Source organism: Thamnophis elegans, chromosome 8 (assembly GCF_009769535.1).
Source record: "Thamnophis elegans isolate rThaEle1 chromosome 8, rThaEle1.pri, whole genome shotgun sequence".
Lineage (NCBI taxonomy): Eukaryota > Metazoa > Chordata > Lepidosauria > Squamata > Colubridae > Thamnophis > Thamnophis elegans.
In genome coordinates this window covers 14,205,546-14,223,652 of record NC_045548.1, presented here as the reverse complement: position 1 = coordinate 14,223,652, position 18,107 = coordinate 14,205,546, and the positions used below count along the sequence as shown (strand labels likewise).

General features: G+C 42.9%; 1 protein-coding gene across 1 annotated transcript in view; it reads right to left on the bottom strand.

Annotated features, from left to right (window-relative positions):
• PARD6G (par-6 family cell polarity regulator gamma) overlaps positions 1-18,107 on the bottom strand; it is a 98,210-nt gene that overhangs the window by 60,646 nt on the left and 19,457 nt on the right. The window contains 1 exon segment of the mRNA XM_032223487.1: positions 4,903-5,125. Within this exon segment, the coding sequence (XP_032079378.1) occupies positions 4,903-5,125 (223 nt within the window).

Genomic DNA, 18,107 nt, shown 5'->3' with positions numbered 1-18,107 from the left:
ACATTGAAGCAAGGATGCCATTGAAGGATTTAATAGATACTCTAAACTCAATGCCCCAAGTGATGTGTCAGATGCTACTGAAATGACACAAAGTACTACTTGTATTCCTAAGTGGTAAATGTAAGCAAAATGCTTCAAACAATTTTGAACATGAAGAAGAGCTGCTCTGAGTGTTTTTAAGTACCTGCTTCTTATGATACACGATAATTTCCTCATCTGCAAAACACATGACTTCAAAAAAAAAATCAATCCAATGGGCATCTAGATCAGAATTTAGGCTATCTGGGTCTTTCCCACTATGGACAATACGAAGAAAAATCTGCCTACAAATTTAAGTAGAGAGGAAGATTCTGCATTCCAGTCTGCTGAATTGTTCCTGGGGGGAGGGGGAAGGTGTGTGAAAAAAACACTGAAATCTTTCTTTACAGATCCAGCCAGTGTTACTTCACTTACTATATGTCCTGTTGTATTTAGATACAGCTCCATCTCCTCCTCCTCTCCCCAAGACTCATGCAAGATAGCATTTCCTTCCTTATAATCATAAGAGACAAGACATTGTCCCTTTTAGGCAGACAGAGGACAAAAGGCTAAATGTAAAGAATTGGACCCAAGGTTGTCCAATAAAACTCAGCCGGGATTGAAACTCGTGTTGCGTGTTGCCTCTATCAACTTCACCACCTGCGTAAAGGTATCTATTTCAATTGCAATTAAGAGCATCAATGGCCTCAGCTTGCAGAGCAGGTGGGGGCTGGGGGGGGGAGGAAAGAGAGGCCCTAAAGCAGGACATCTGTGTATTCCCTTGGCTCTGAAATAAGAGAAGAATATTGGTCCAATATAGTAATCCGGCTACAATCTGCTTTGCTGGTGTATCAAGCAACAACAGACAGACTAAGGCAAAGTGTATTGGCAAAGAAACACCCATTGAGAGCTTTGGAGTTCTTTAAAGCCTTTGATCTTAAAATTCACAAAAAGTAACTAATCATTTAAGTGCAGCCAGCTTTAAGTGTAATAACAACTATTTCTCCACCAAAGATCGCAGGATAGGGCACTGGCTTCTTGTGTTATTTATCTTATAATACAACCCCAAGATTAAAAAAACATTCAAGCCAAGAAAATCACTTAAAAGAAAAAATAAATGTTCCGATTCCTGGAGGAAAAAGGGATGTTTTGATTTGGTATCAAGAGGAAAGAAAAGCCTTTTTATTTTCTTGGGAACACATTTTTGTCCAAAGTTAAGCCTTGGCAAGCCTTTGCAAATAATGACTACCCTATCATACAGAATAGGTTTTACGCTAGAAATAAGTAAAGCTGAATATGACAGCTGTACATTTAAAATGGCTGGTAAGGGAATATGAAAGAGAAACATAATTATATTTTCAAGATCTTCAAATTTTATAAAAGCCTTATAGATCTATTAAGGTAGTCCTTGACTTTTGATCACAGTTGGGCCCAGAACTTATGTTGCTAAGTGAGAAATTTGTTAAGTGAGTTTTGCCCCGTTTTGCATTTGTTAAGTGAATCATTGCAGTTGTTAAATTAGTTTTTAAGTGATTCTGGCTTCCCCATTGACTATACTGGTCAGGATGTCACAAAAGATGATCACGTGATCCTGGGACTCTGCACCCATTGCAAACATGAACCAGTTATCAAGCATCTGAATATCAATCACATGACCTTGGGGATGCTGCAATGGTCATAAGTGTGAAAAATTGGTCGTCAGTCACTTTTTTCAGTGCCATGCCATTGTAACGTTGAACGCTCACTAAATGAACTGTTATAAGTCGAGGACTACCTGCATATATTCTACTTCACGGGTGTCAAACTTGCGACGTCACACTGTCACATGATATTTTGTGAGGTTTTTTTTCCCTTTGCGGGGCTGGGGTGGGCGTGGCCTGCACCTGGCACACCCCGACCACGGGGGCCAGGTTGCGTCCCCCTCCTCTACTTCCTTCAAACCATGATGATCAAAGGTAAGGGTGCTCACATTGTGCTACCTAACCTATCACCTATCCAAGCCTCCTTATTCTTGGCACATTAAGACATTTTTTTTAACAACTTCATTTTAACAACATCAGGAGCCACAGTTTCCAGCATTGTAGGCAAGCTGAAATAAACAAGGTTCCGTATTTTTCAGACTATAGGATGCACTGGAGTATAAGATGCACCAAAATTTCGAAGAGGAAAATAAGAAAAAAAAAGTTTTTGGCCTCCGTACGTCCAGTTTTTGCTCTCCTTAGCCCCCAGGAGCACTCTGCATGCAAAAACGGATGCACAGGGCAGGATTTTGGGAGGCCAAAAATGGCCTCCACCCTCTTTTGGTGTGTGTGTGTGTGTGTGTGTGTGTGTCTTACACTCCGAAAAGTACAGTAGTTGTTTAGCAAAGAACAATGAAGATTTTATCTCTATGAATCAAATAAATTAATTCTGGAGGGGAAAGCCCCAGAAATAGATCTTTAATAGAATAGGTTTTTAGACTAATTTGGGAGGGTACAATGAGTTTTTTTTAACTGTAGTGTTTTATGCCATTTGCTTGCAGAGTGCAATTGTCTGCACTATGTTCACTTAGGAACATATGGCCAAACCATCGATCAGGTTATGACGCCATGGAGGACTTGCACTTCTGCTGGCTTGTTGCAGAATTTGATCTTCTTTTGGAGCTGAGATTAATTAACCTTGAGTCACCCAGTCAGCTTCTTTTTCTATCGAAGGATTAGAACCTGGATCTCCCAGTCCAGAAATCTTCAAACTTGGCAACTTTTAAGACTTGGTGACTTCAACTCTCAGAATTCCTTAGGCAGCCATGGGTGGCTGGGGAATTCTTTGAATTACTCCAGTCTTAAAGTTGCCACACTTAGAGGCCCCTGTTCTAGTCCAGCACTTTACACTTTATACGTCATTGATTTGCTCCTCACAAATGCAACGTATCTCAAAATTCTGCCTGTCCCTTTCCAATGGCATCACCACAACACTTGGTATTCTTATTTAATGCTTTTTTGGGGGGGGGATAAAGCCTTCCCCTCCCGCCATCAATACCTGCTTTTTGTCATATACATTTGTGACCTTAAGGGTGGAACCAATTGGAGATGAAGGGGAAGAAAAGCAGTGTTCCATAAATGTCTGTGGAATATGGCAGTGTGCGAAGGGGTTCTTAATTCAGTTTTGTGTAATTGACGTGTTTCACCCAGGAATATAAAAACAAATCTATCAAGACAAGCAAAACAGGAACACCGTGGATCCCTAATGTAGAAAGTATGTGAACAAAAGTTCTAAGAATAGTAGCATGTATTATAAAACAAATAAATAAAATCTCTATTTTATTACTATAGAAGGACAAAGCAATCTCAGGAGACGGAATTCTATCCCTATTTATTTTTTTTATACATAATGGTTACCGAAAATTTTAACAACAATAGCAAGAGCTGTTACAAGCTAAAATAGAAGAAAAAAAGAAAAAGAAAGTAAGAAAAGAAAAAGCTAAATGCAAAAAATAAAAAAAATATAAAGAAGTTGCTTCTGATTTTCTTCACACCAGTTATAATTACAATTATAATTTAACCACTCTATAAAATTACCTAATGACTCTCTCCTTCCTATAATCTAGCCCCGTGATGGCGAACCTATGGCAACGCCCTCTCTGATGGTAGGCGAGCCGTCACCCCAGTTCAGTTCCGCCGCACATGCGCATCCCATTGGCCAGCTGGTCTTCAAATCTCTGCCGTGCATGTGCGGGGGGGGCGTGTGCAGAGGGGGCCACGCGCACATGCAGGGGGGGTTGGGCACATGCAGGGAGCGTGCATGCACAGGGGCGGGGCATGTGCAGGGGGGTCACGTATGTATATGTGGGGGCACAAATGCACGGGGGGTGCATTGCATTTTAGGGGTTTGGGCACATGCTTTGGGCATTCCGACTGAAAAATATTAGCCATAACTGATCTAGCCTGTCTAATAATCAAAACCAAAAATCAGGTTCATTTTTTAATGCAAAATGTCCATAAAGGATTTCCAGTCATCCACAAGTGTAGATTTTGTCTTTTCTCTAATAAAACAAGTCAATTTAGCAATTTTGGCAAGTTCTGTCATCTTCACCCACCATTCCTCCATTGTGTGATTGCCAAAACTTTCTATCTTTCTGCATACAGTAATCCCACTGTAGTTTTAATACATAAAAACAGTGTTTCATGGCTCAGTCTCAGGTTCTGGTTTCAGCTGAATGCCAATCTTTAAAATCCTCTGAATCCCATTTGAGCCCAACATTTTTTTTAAAGCTTTTCTACATATCCATCAAAGACAATAAAATGACCCTTCACATTTCCAACATTAACTTGAAGCACATCTTTATACAGGCTAGAGAATTTTTCTGGCCTCATATACCAGCGAAATTTATCCTTGCTTTTCATAAGACGCGAAGCACAGTAATTTCCAATGTTATTTGTTTATGCAAACAGCATTCTGCAAACTTTAGTGGTTGTTTCAGTTTTAAGCACCTTTCTAAATATACAAAGGAACAATTTCTGAAGGATACTCAGTTCTCGCCAGTTACCAGCGAGAGGATGACACTTGCCATATTAATGAGGAAAATATGCTAATTATTGTGAGGGCATGCTATGAAGAAATGTTAAGATGCTACTGTCTTTTGTCTGATGTATTTTTCTCACTTGCCTAGTTTATTTGCCACATTTAAAGCTTCCTATTTGGGAAGTCATCAAGCCCAGCACTCTATTCAGGGGGACCACGTTGGGAGCAACAGAAAGGGTAAAATGTATAGATGAAGACCATGGTTACAGCTCCCCTCTTGATATCTCCCCCCCTCCTCCGCCCCCAGTAGCTGCCTCTGGTTCTATTTTCAGCTGAAGAAAAAAAACAATGAAGTCATTTAAGTTTTCAACATTTGTAACTCACCTTGTTTCTGGATAAAAATCCTAAGCAACGGGTTTGCGCTGGAAACAGCCTTGAAGAAGTTGTCATCATTATTAATGGGAAGAAGATCCCCGTGGATGTCCGCGTAGCCTATCATTACCACCATGTTGGAAATATGGTGGATGTGAAGGAGAAGTTTGTAGAAATCTTCGAATTTTCCTGGCTTGAAACGATCCAGAGAAAATCTTCGAAATTCTGCTCCAAACTAGGATCAAGGGGGGAAAAAAAGAAGGGAGAAATGACCATGTTTCAGGATTCTTAGGACTGCAAATGTAGCTCTCAGTTGATCCTTTTTATCCTTATGCAGCATATACATTTTCATCAGAGGTGGGTTCCTACCAGTTCGCACCTATTTGGTAGAACCGGTTCGTCAAATCTTCCGAACCAGTTAGAAGAGGTTCCACCGTTGGACCCGGAAAGCAGGCCACACCTACAGAAGAGGTTCCAAAATTTTTTGAAACCCACCACTGACACACACACCCACACACACACAGACTCACACAGAGAAAGAGAAAGAGAAAGAAAGGAAGAAAGAAAAAAGAAAAAAAGAAAGAAAAAGTGTGAGAGAGAGATGAAAGAAAAAAAGGAAAAAGGAACAGAGAGACAAAAGGAAGGAAAGAGAGAGAGAGAGAGAGAGAGAGAGAGAGAGAGAGAGAGAAAACACATGGCTGGCAAGCCACTCCCACCAGGTCACATGGCCAGCAAGCCACTCCCACAAAGGAGGCCACACCCACAGAGTAGGTTCGAAAAATGTTTGAAACCCATCACTGATTTTCATAGAGTTTTGTACTAGAAATAGTCCTCAATGACCACAATGCAAGTTGTTAAGCGATGCGGTTGTTAAATAAAACACCACATGACCATGCCAGACTTATGTCAGATCTGCTGTGGTCGTTAAGCAACTTGCCCATTGTCAGTAAGCGAGACTTCTTGTGACCATAACCTGATTTTATTGCAGGCTTTTGTATTGACTTTGATTGTTGGAAGCCAGCTGGGAAGTTCACAATTAGTAATCATGTGACAGCAGGAATGCTGCAATGTTTATAAATATGAGCCAACTGCAAAGTGCTCAAGTAGCAATCATATGACTGCAGGGGACACTGTGATGGTCGTAAGTTTGAGGGGTAGTCATAAAATTATTTTTTTCAGCACCATCGTAATTTGAATGGTTGCTAAACAAAGACAGTTGTTCATTGAGGATTACCTGTAGTGACATTTATGATTTTAAAAGAGCAGCTAACAATATGAAAATTAATTCAGTGTTAAACTGAGTTGCACAATAATTTAATCCTCAAAGATCAAACAATGAACCATAATGTAGCAGTTTCTCTTAATGTTTTTCCCTTAATTTTATGAATTTACTCCTCTTACCCCAAAAGCAGGATCAATGTTGTTAGAATGATTTCATACCTTTTATAAAACATTTATTTATATGCCGTCTTTATTATTTTTTGAAATACTAAGGCAACTGAACATATCCAACACACTTTCTATTGCAATACGTCTACTTTCCCCCTAGGTATTCTGCTTCCTATGTCAACAATCTGTTCTTGTGATGCCCATCCTGGTTTGTTTTATAAATTCTATTTCATTGCCGTCTTTCCCCAAATTGTAAAAAGCTAGACTTTAGTGACTCATCTTATTAAAGCAATCACATCCTTTTTTCGTGTTCACCAGAAATGTGCAAAAAAACCTGGTGCTTTTGTGAATAGGCAGATAAATGTTATGCTTACTCAAACTCAAAGCTTTTGTTCCATATCATTTCAAAGCATGCACAGTCCTATGCTATAAATGCCAGTATCATGAATCACCTTTTATTATCCCCAGATGCTTCTGCCCAAAGATGAGGCTATTCCTTAGTTTGCCTTAAAGAGAATCAATCTAATAACAAAGCATGCACTATTTTCCTGCTACAACGAAAAGGACAACGTTTATGACATTCCCACGGAATATAGTTTCCCTCAACTAGAGCTGCAGACTCTTAATGGAGACATTAGGGCAAATTAATGAAGGGAAAAATGAGAAAGAATGGCTGGATGGTTAAGAAAAAGCTTCTATAAGAGGACAACCAAGAAGAATGTCCATGAGAAATTTACTACTGTATAGTCTTCGCTTTGATCACAATACTTGGAAGAGTTAATAGAAGCCAATAAAGAACACTCAACTTACAGCACTGTTCAGGGATGTTAAAAGGTATCAAACATGAAGAAACAAGTTACTATACAAGCTTTGAGACAAAACTGGAGATGTACACAAGAGATGTCACTTGTTAAGTGGTACTTTAAGGGGACTCAGCAGCAAGAAGAATATAGGATAAAGATAAACCAACCATAGAGATAAGAAAATAATAAAGAAGTTACTACCAAGGAGGTATGTTCTGTCCAATAAAATTATCCATCCACAGATTCAGCCTGCCCCTCTCTCTCTCCCTCTCCCTCTCCCTCTTCCTCCCTCCCTCTCTCTCTCTCTCTCACACACACACACACACACACTCTAACAAAAACAGGAATGTGGTGTGTATATTGCAATCTTACACACTGGAGATTTCTTAAATAAAGAAATTTCTTAAATAAAGAGGAGAATACTTAAAATTCAAACAGAATTACTATTGAAAAAGTAACTGATATACTGTACCATATTAATATATGAGCCATATATATTAACAGAGGAATGATCTGCATAAAAACCAAAAACAGAACATAAAAACAACAGAAACAGAGCAGGCCTATTTGCCATCAGAGATTAAGTATACCTAAGTGCCCTTAAAAATCAGGAAGAGTGAAAATAACTCTTATTACATACTTTAAACTGCAATCATACAAAACAATGGAAGTTTAATTGTTTGCTAGCTGTCATTGAGTATTTCCCAGACCGGAAAGCAATGAAAAAGGATTCTGTGAAGTCCAAAGCTTGTAAAGCTAAGGCATGTAATGATCACTGAGTGTAACAATTAAAAGATAACACGCAAGTCTCAAATATGTGGCAGGAAAACAACTCTTAAGCATATATACATTAAGAGACTTTGTAGAAAGCATATATCAACTTGAAACATATCCACAGGCCCTACATGCCAAAATACTTTGTGAATTATAAGTTAACCATTCTTAGACTGAGGCCAAATACTTTTAACTGCTCCCAACTGTTTTTTTTTAATGAAAAAAGGTTATTTCCGTCCCTTTTTCCATAATTAAAGGCTAGTGAGCAGCAATGATACATCCCTACTTAGTATAGTGCCAAACAGACTATCTCATAGCTGGTGTTTGTCTCTACTTCTTGAACTATATTCTCTGTTGCTTTGAACTTTCCTATCACTCAGATGCTAAGTAGATTTAGAAGCTTCTAATGTTTGTCTATCACACAGAAAACACTAACACACCAGCCAGGACAATCCTTCATTACAGGAACTTAATCTACTTATTAGTGCAATATTTAAACAATGAAATACAGTAATCTACTTTGACCTGCTTACTTAATGCAGACAACTCAAATGCAACTACAAAGCTAAAGAGAGAAAGAGGAAAGGAAAAAAATAAGATGAAAGTAATTTAGGTTAACAGTGCTACAAATAGTGACTAAGAAAGTAGATTTATATACCTTTACTTCCCAAACAATGGGTTGTCATCAAAGGAATCTCCTGAGTATTTGTCACTGTCTGGTTGATTTGCAGTTAGAAGCAAAAAGAAATGGCCAATCCATCCTAGCCCAAATGGAATTCTTGTCTATTTTCATACTACTTGAGTGCCAGCAATAATAAAGAAAGCCAAGCAGCAGTTTATACAAAAATAAATTCATTGCAAAAGTTAATGCAATAAATGGTTCCACCACAAAACCACGGTAGAGTAAAGCGCGCTCGACGAAAGCGCGTACGTGATGTCATCACAGCGCGACGAAAACAGCACGCTGTGAACGGTAAACTTAAAATTAACGCGTAAATCTAAACCTAACCCCCCCAAACCTAACCCTAACCCTAAACCTAACCCTAACCCTTAACCTAACCCTAAACCTAACCCTAAACCTAACCCTTAACCTAACGCTAAACCTAACGCTAACCCTTAACCTAACCCTAACCCTAACGCTTAACGTAACCCTAAACCTAACCCTAACCCTAACCCTTACCTTTATGTGAATCGGCTTGCTTTAAAAGCGCTTTTTAAAGCGCCCTTTTTCTTTCTTGTCGCGCTGCTGATGACGTCACGTACACGCTTTAATCGGGCGCGCTTTAGTGGACCGCGGTTTTGACGTGCCACGCAATAAACAAACATTAACGGAATCAAGACTGGTTTTATAATCAAATAGAGGTAGTCCTCAACTCAGCTGGAACCAGACCAAACCTGTTATTAAGGAAGACACCCATGTGACTGCTACGACTACAATTCAACCACTCCCAGTTTTAGTCATTAAGCAATTTCATGTCGTGAGTGATTAAGCAAATGGAGTCCCAGGTAAGGAGCATTGGGTGCCTTGGAGGGAGGGGGACACTGGGGGGCTTCACTCAGGAGCTGAAAATGTCCCCTGCCAAAATTCATGCCGGATTTTCAGCCCCTGAGCTGAAAGACACTCACTTGTAGCCTGCAGTGCCCACCCCCCAGGGCCTCGTCCAATCCTCAAAGACACCCCATGCTCCATTCCTCACTGAACTGCCTCTCCGCTCAGAAGCAGAACATTCTTCCTGGCAAAATACAAGCAGGATTTTCAGTTCTGAGCAAAAAGAGAGTTGCATGAAGAGACATTTGAGAAAACTAGACATAAAGGAGATATCTCTCCTGTTGAACGTGGGCAGTAAATCCTACGGCATTTTAAATATACCAGAGCTGTATCCCAAAATAAGATCTTACATTCAGAAGGTCCATATTTCTTGCTCGGAACTTCTTTCTGCAACATCTTCCCATCAAAAGGTAAGCCTGGTAGTTGTATGAATATCTGGAAGACTCCGTGGATATATGTGTTCTTCAGAACAAAGCAGAGCCAGTAGTGAAAAAGAAACTGTCCTCTCTCAAGTTGGAAGGAACATGGCATCTTTTTCTAGTCCTTCCCCTACTGTGGGCAGGAAACTCATTACAGAATACTCTGGCTCTGTTATAAGAAGACTTGTTCCCAAGCAAGCATGTGGAAGTCTCAACCAGCATGCATGGAAAGGAGAGATTTCAATCTTCTTCTATGTTCTTCCTTCTGAAAACCACCTCCTAAATGTATGTCCCTTCCTCTACTGATGATACCAGATCTCCAACTGGCAGATGATCTCAATACCTTTTGTATAGATGTTGAACAAGAGGAGAAAGAACATCAAGCCCAGGGTTCACCGACAAATGCACGCTTGACAAAAGCGCGCCGACAAAACTGCGGGGAGAAAAGCGCGAGTTCAAAATCACGCCGAAGAATGAGCACAGAAGCGCGCCAACAACAACGCGCCAACAGCAGCGCGCCCTAAAGGTAACCCTAAACCTAACCCTAACCTAACCCTAAACCTAACCCTAAACCCAACCCTGATCCTAACCCTAACCCTAACCTTAACCGTAATGGCGCTTGTGCCAGCGCTCTTTTGTTGCCGCGCCTTTATGGGCGTGCTGTTGACATCGCGGTTTTATCGCAATGGTTTTGTCGGCGCGCTGTTGTTGGGCGCGCTTTTGTCGGGTCATGCAAGCCCAGAGAGATCCCACAAGGAGAGGCTTACAGAGTGACCACTTCTCCTCACCAAAGCCCCCTAGAACTGGCCTTAAAGGAAAGAAGAGAACTGCTGTAACACCATGTCCCCCACATTCAGGATCCGTGGCACTGGTCCAAAAGGATAACAGAGTCAGTAGTATCCAAAGCTGTTAAGCAATCAAGGAGTACAAGGATGGATGCATTATCTCCATCCTGCAATTGTCAGATCACCAACAAGAATAATCAAGGCTGTCTTTATACTGAAACCTGACTGAAACAGGTCTAGATAATCCACTTCTTTCAAGTTCTTTGCAGCTATAGCCCAACCACCTTCTTAATAATTCCCTGTTTCATCCACATTTCAATATTTAATAAGTGAAGAGAAATGTCTATGGGAATTCTCAGTCACCCATGTCATGATTGTCCCAAAGTGCTTTTTTAAAGTGGCAACTGGACCAGGGGTGGGTTTCAACCGGTTCGCGGCGGTCCCTGCGAACCGGTTGGTTGGCGAATCCGGAAGTAAGTAACTTCCGGGAACAGCGAAGGGCCCACCCTCCCGCCCACTCTCCTTACCCGGTTTTGACGAGTTCTGCGCTTCCACGCATGCGCAGGACGCATACAGCGCCTGCGCGATCCTCCAGGAGCAGCTGGAGCATCGCACAGATGCTAGTGCGCATGCGTGCACCGCACGTGTGCACGAGGACGCCGCCGGCCCCGTTCCAACTGAACCGGTTGGAACAGGGCGAGAAACCCACCCCTGAACTGGACTTTCTGTTTTTTCTTTGAAGACGTTTCGCTTCTCATCCAAGAAGCTTCTTCAGCTTCAAGAGCTTCTTGGATGAGAAGTGAAATGTCTCCAAAGAAAAACCAGAAAGTCCAGTTGCCTCTTGAAAAAGCACATTCGGGACAAGTGAAGGGGAAATGGACATTTTAATCAAGTTAATCCAAACTGCATAACCCAGTTACACAGTTGTTCCAGGCTCCCTGATCAACATAAAGATAAGGTGACGCAGTGGTGACATACTATTTATTTTATTATCATTATCATGATAATGACCACGTTGTATTAATCAGCCCAGCTCCTGCATACAAGATACACTAAGCAATATAAAATATACGCCGAGCAATAGAAATTGAGCCAGATTTTGTCATTGTTCTGGAAGTGGCCTATCCATTAAGAAAAAAAGGAGTAGCTTCTCTTCTTTAGCTTCTGAAATTTTCTTGTCAAATTGCATTGGAAGAACCATGAAACAAGCAACACACAAGAGACTGATCAACTCCCTCCTTGTCAAGAGGCAAATGTATTCTTGCACTGTTGAATCTCATTTCCAGCAATGATAACAGCACATCAGATCTTGCAAGAATTAAGGCTTTCCTGTGATTTTGCCCATAAAGTAATGGCGAAATAATTTGAATTTGGAAACAAGATATTCCAAACAAGCCTGACCCAAACAGAGCTTACATCCTTCTGCAGAATGTTGTCAATCTTCCTATTTCATATCTTGTTAGGGTTCTTGGAAAAGTCAATTGAAGCAAAGCATTGGCCAGATAGGGTGAAAAATTCTAGATCCAAATGTACCCCGGTATCCATAATCACAAGAAATTGTCTTGAAAGTCAGGGAGAAAGGAGGCTGGGAGCTTTCAAAGATTAAGACAAGATCTCAAGCAACAAAGTACTGTACATATGAGCCTCTATGGAAACTAAGCCAGATTCCAGCCTCAACAAAGAATTGCAAATGCAGCGGGGAACTTGAGCAAAACTTTTAAACATTTAGACTAAACAGCTTTCTAAAGTCCCAAGTTATAATTACAGATCCGTGTACCATAAGCCAAAGAAGTCATTATCTGAGCTGTATAAGTCTTTATCCCAGCTGCATTATGCAGTTTGCATGGCACAGAACGGCACTCGTGAGACTAATGGGCTCATATGGAAGCAGCCCTTAATTGTTTGTTCCATGTAGCTGAGGTTTGAAAAGAGACACTAAGATATTTTTCAGAGTGAGGGACAGGAGGCTCCAGTGGATGGTATTGACACGCCCATTTGGCCACGAGACTGGGATGAAGCTGAAGACACGCCTCTGTGCTCCACCCTTCCTTCTCCACTTCATCTCAGTCCGGCTAAAAGACGAGACATATTTTTAACTTCTCCTGAGATTTCTATCTCTACTGGAACCTCCTTGCCTCTGCAGCCACCATAGCTAGCTCTCCGCTAAGTAAGTAGCTCTACGTGGTTTTCCTTTCTAACCACCAGGGAGTGTTACTTTGTATCCTTGGGATCGGAGAGAGCGCTGAGGTCGTGGCAGCCATTTCTGGCTTTGCCAAGCATGTGGCGCCAATGGGGAAACTCATATCCTGCATCGAGGTAGTACTGTGGGCACGGTTGCACGCCAGGACTCTGCAGTGGTGACTCCTACTGTTCCAGAGAGCCAACACCAGCAGCTCACCAGCCAAGGTCGAGGCCACCCCTCAGGTACAGATTTCCCTCAAGTGGTGGCTGTCCCTAGCTTTGCTCAAGGGGTGCAAGTTCAGGGACCAGGAGCGCCTGGTTCTCACCACGGATGCCAGTCTGTTCAGCTGGGGGGGGGGCGACCGTGGGGTCCCAGTTGGTGCAGGGCTGGTGGTCCTGGCAGGACCTCCGACATAACATCAACTGGCTGGAGCTCCGGGCGATCCATCTGGCGCTTTGAGGGTCATCATGTCCTGGTACTCACCAACAACATGGTGGCCAAGGCCCACATGAATCGGCAGGGCGGCATGCATTCCAGGGCACTACACACCGAAGCAATGTCGCTGGGCAGCTGGGCAGAGAGACATCTGAAGTCGATCCGGGAGGAGCACATCACAGGGATCGACACCCATCAGGCCGACTGGCTCAGTCAAGAGACGGTGGACAAAGGAGAATGGAACCTGTCCCAGGAGCTGTTCCAAAGCATCTGCCGGAGGTTTGGACGGCCAGTAGTGGACCTCTTTGCCCCTCTGCCAACACCCAGCTTTTCTTGGTTCCCAGCTTGGGGAACGGAAGGAGTCAACACCCTTCACGCAAGATGGCCAAGGGGAATTCTGTACGCTTTTCCTCCCCTCCCTCTCCTTCCCAGGGTAGTTCCGAAGCTAGTCAGGGAGCAGGCAGAGCTGATCCTGGTGGATCCTCACTGGCCGAGGAGATCCTGGTTTGTGGACCTCAAGATCCTGTCAGTCCAGCCTCCATGGCGGATACCGGAGGGGGAAATAGAGCTGTACCAAGGGAAGCTGATACACCCGGAACCACACTGGCTGCAACTAGCTGTGTGGAGGTTAGCAATAGCAACAGCATTTAGACTTATATACCGCTTCATAGGGCTGAAAGCCCTATGAAGCCCTCTCTAAGCGGTTTACAGAGTCAGCATATCGCCCCCACAGTCTGGGTCCTCATTTTACCCACCTCGGAAGGATGGAAGGCTGAGTCAATCTTGAGCCGGTGAGATTAGAACCGCTGAACTGCAGATAACAGTCAGCTGAAGTGGCCTGCAGTACTGCATCCTAACCACTGCGCCATCTCGGCTCTAGGTTGAGCGGGAGTGCCTAAAAGGAGCTCAATTTTCTCTGCGGGTGATTAGAACCATAGAGGCCTCTCGCAGAAATGCCACCTCAAGGATCTATGACTCTGCATGGGTGGCTTTCGTTTCCTGGTGCCAGGAAAAATGGATTGAGCCCACCAGGGCCTCGGTACTGCAGGTCCTGGAATTCATCCAGGACGTCCTAGACAAGGGTCTCGCCCAGGGGACTGTGCACAGGCAACTAGCTGCCCTTCTCACGATCCTCCCGGGCGAAGGCTCATCTCACCCAACTTCCTGTTGTGAAGAGGTTCCTTGGGGGGGTCTCCAACCTGCACCCCCCAGTGGGGCATAGATTTCCCCATGTGGACTCTTCCCACTGTATGGAAAGAGGAGCCCTTTGAGCCGTTGAGAACGGTTAGCCTGAAACGCTTAACCCTTAAGGTAGTATTCCTAGTCGTCATCACATCGGCTAGAAGGGTGTCAGAGCTTGGAGCACTCTCCTCTAGGGGGGACTTATCCATGTTCCACAACAACAGGGTCGTGTTGAGGTTGGACCCAGCCTTCCTTCCTAAGGTGAATTCCATATTCCACCATTCCCAGGAGCTGGTTTTCCCCGATTTCTGCCCTAATCTGGCTAGGGAACGGGAACAGCAGTGGCACCAGTTGGACGTCAGATGGGCCCTGCGTATTTACCTGAAGCGGACGGCCTCCTTCCGGAGGTCAGAGGCACTCTTCCTATCTTTCCAACTGTCGTCTCTGGGTAGGAGGGTAACACCTTCCACCATTAGCTGGTGGATCTACTTAGCCATATCCCTAGCATACGAATCCCAGAGGTTGCCAGTGCTGGCCAGCATCACGGCACACTTGATGAGGAGCGCTTCCACCTCAGCGGCTTGGGCCTCCAAGGCCCCCATAGAGGACATTTGCAGAGCGGCTACATGGGCATCCCCATCGCCGTTTATCCGACATTACAGATTGGATGCGTTCGCATCGGCTGGTGCAGCGTTTAGGTGCAGGGTGCTACAGCAGGTTATTGCAGAGCATGAGTTCCCCGCCCATGGGACTTAGCTTTGGTAGGTCCCATCCACTGGAGCCTCCTGTCCCTCGCTCCGGAAAATGGCAGTTGGTCTTACCTGAACTGCTATTTTCGGGGCTGGGACAGGAGGCTCCAGTTCCCACCCTAGGTAGTATAATAGCTGGGGTGGTGGGAGTTCTCCTTTGTGCCTTGTTTTCAGATCTGAGGGGAGCTCACTTCGATGAAGTGGAGAAGGAAGGGAGGAGCACAGAGGCGTGTCTTCAGCTTCATCCCAGTCTCGTGGCAAAATGGGCATGTCAATATCTTCCACTGGAGCCTCCTGTCCGAGCCCCGAAAATAGCAGTTCAAGTAAGACCAACTGCCATTTTAATACTCGGGGTTGAATTTGCCAAGCACGATGCAACCAGCAGGTCTCCCTCCCTCCCTCTCTCTTTAAATGCAGCTACTTTTGTTCTGTTGTGATTGATGACTAGACTTTATTCTTCACAGTAAAGCCCACTTGGGCTTAAGAGAGGATAGCTGCATTATGCGCATACAATAGAATGAGACAGGCCTGTTGGGCAGCACAGGGACAGGGTGAAAATCAGATTTTGACAGAGTACGCTACAAGGCATTAATATGGAACTAAAAAAGGGACAGGCATCAACATGCAACTTTGTTTTATTCCATTTTGGAGGGGTGTTGAAGAGGACAGAAGTGCCCTGATGTGTTCCAGCAGATTCACACTCGATCAGCTTCATTTAATAAAAGAACAGATTACAGAATACCGGAAGACGAGGTTGGTTAATGGAGGAGGAAGTCAATTTTACACCTAGATCTTGTTTATGTGGTTCAAGCCAAATGCTTTAATCAATAGAGGCAACATAAATTTAACAAGTTTGTAAGAGATTGGAAGCCATTTGTGGAGTTTCTGCATGTGAAAATACCATACATCAATGGACTGTTAACAGAGGCTTTTGGAGATTAGTGTAATTTTTTGGGTTACCAATTAATAGGGTTTTTTAAAAAAAATATATTTATCAACAAGGACAACAGATAGTCCTCAATTTACAACCACAATTGAGCCCAAAATCTCTGTTTCAAAGTGAGACATATGTTAAGTGAGTTCTGCCCCATTTTTACAACATTTCTTGCCACAACTGTTAAGTGAATCACTGCAGTTGTTAATTTAGTAACACAATTGTTAAGTGAATCAGGTTTTGCTTGTCAGAATGTTCCAAAGTTATAACCGTGAGACACGACAATCGCCATAAATAAGTCAGTTGCCAAGCAACAGAATTTTCAGCATTGGGAAGATGCCACAATGGTGACATGTGTGAAAAACAGTCATAAGTCACTTTTTTCAGTGGCGTTATAACTTTGAATGGTAACTAAATGAACTGTTATAAGTCAAGGACTACATGTATTTAGTTTTAAACTTGTTATATATACTATTATCTCTTTTACCCAGTATTATTTTTACTTCTTTGTAGTTTGTTACTCTTTGTTCTTGTTTATTTATTTGTATTTTGTATTATGTTAGGAATATAATCTAACGGTTGGGTTGGCAAAATATAAATCATGTAACAATGCTATACCTGTTTCTTTAATCATACTATAAAATGTGATTGGTTGCTGTTTTCCTCAATCGGCCATAAGAGGGAGCTAGAATGACTGTTAGCTCTCTGTTTCGTTAGATGCTGGGCTGATCTGATCTGAGTGTTTTTGGAAGCTGGCTGTTAGAAAGTGCCGTGAGCTATTGTAAGTTTTGCAACTGTTAGCAAACTTTGTGTACCGGACTGATTATATGATACTGGACTATGTTATTTGGATTATCCCTTAACTGAAAGACATTGATGACTGACTGTCTTATCCGTGTATGACTTGGACTGTTTGATGGACTCTGATACCTCTATTTCCATGAAAGTAAAAGCCTATTTAAACTGCAGTGTCTCTGTATGCTGGTTTGTGTGTTCTCCAACACAACTCTCACAACGCTTCTCTGAACATACTCGCTCTCCCAACGGAGAGCTTACCTAACATATTGTATCTTATCTTTTGAAAGCAATAAAATTATAATAAAAAATAAAATAAAAGCAACATAATTTTTACTCTGAAAAAATGTATTTCTCTACAAATGTTAGAGGTTAGTCATTGATTGATGTTGAGCACCCTTCTCTACACCTGGCTTGCTCTTCCATCAAAAGAATACTTTGCACAACCCCACTCATCTAATTTTCCATGCCTGATGCCTGATGGACAACTGATAGTGCTCAGGAGGATTACTGTGCAGTGACACAATGGATCCCTCTTCTCTTCTTTTTTAAAAGGTGAAATGATAAAAGCCCTCCAGTCTCCTGAGATCTGTAAATATCTGAAGCTGCTAAAAAGGAAGTTGCCCCTTTAGGTGTTACCAAGCAATGCTTCCTTCTACCAATGTTCAGTGTGAAATTAAGCCTTCTCCTACTTCTTGCTATGGTTTAAACTGTAAAATGAACTTGAAAGTCCCAGAGGGAGAAACAGGAAAATGAACATTCAGAAGCAAAGCTCCAAGAAAATCCAAGTATTGATGCAACGATGTAGACCAGGGGTATCAACTAGGGCAATGATGGCGAACCAGTGGCATGCGTGCCATGTGTGGCACGTGGAGCCATTTCTGAGGGCACACAAGGCATTGCCCTGTCAGCTCCAGCATGCATGCGCCCGCTGGCCAGCTGATTTTTGGCAATTTTTCACCCTCTGGAGGCTTTAGAGGGAGAAAAACGGCCCAACAGGCAACCCGGAAGTCTGTTCTCAAACTTCCAGTTTACGTATTGGGTGGGTTTTTTTGGTGTCCGGAGGCTTCAGGGAAGCCTCTGGAGGGCAAAGAATGGCCGAAAATCATCTGGCCAGGGCACACATGGATGCTGGAGCTGACAGGGTAATGCCTCGCGTGCCCTCAGAAATGGTTCCGTGTGCCACCTGTAGCACATATGCCATAGGTTTTGCCATCACAG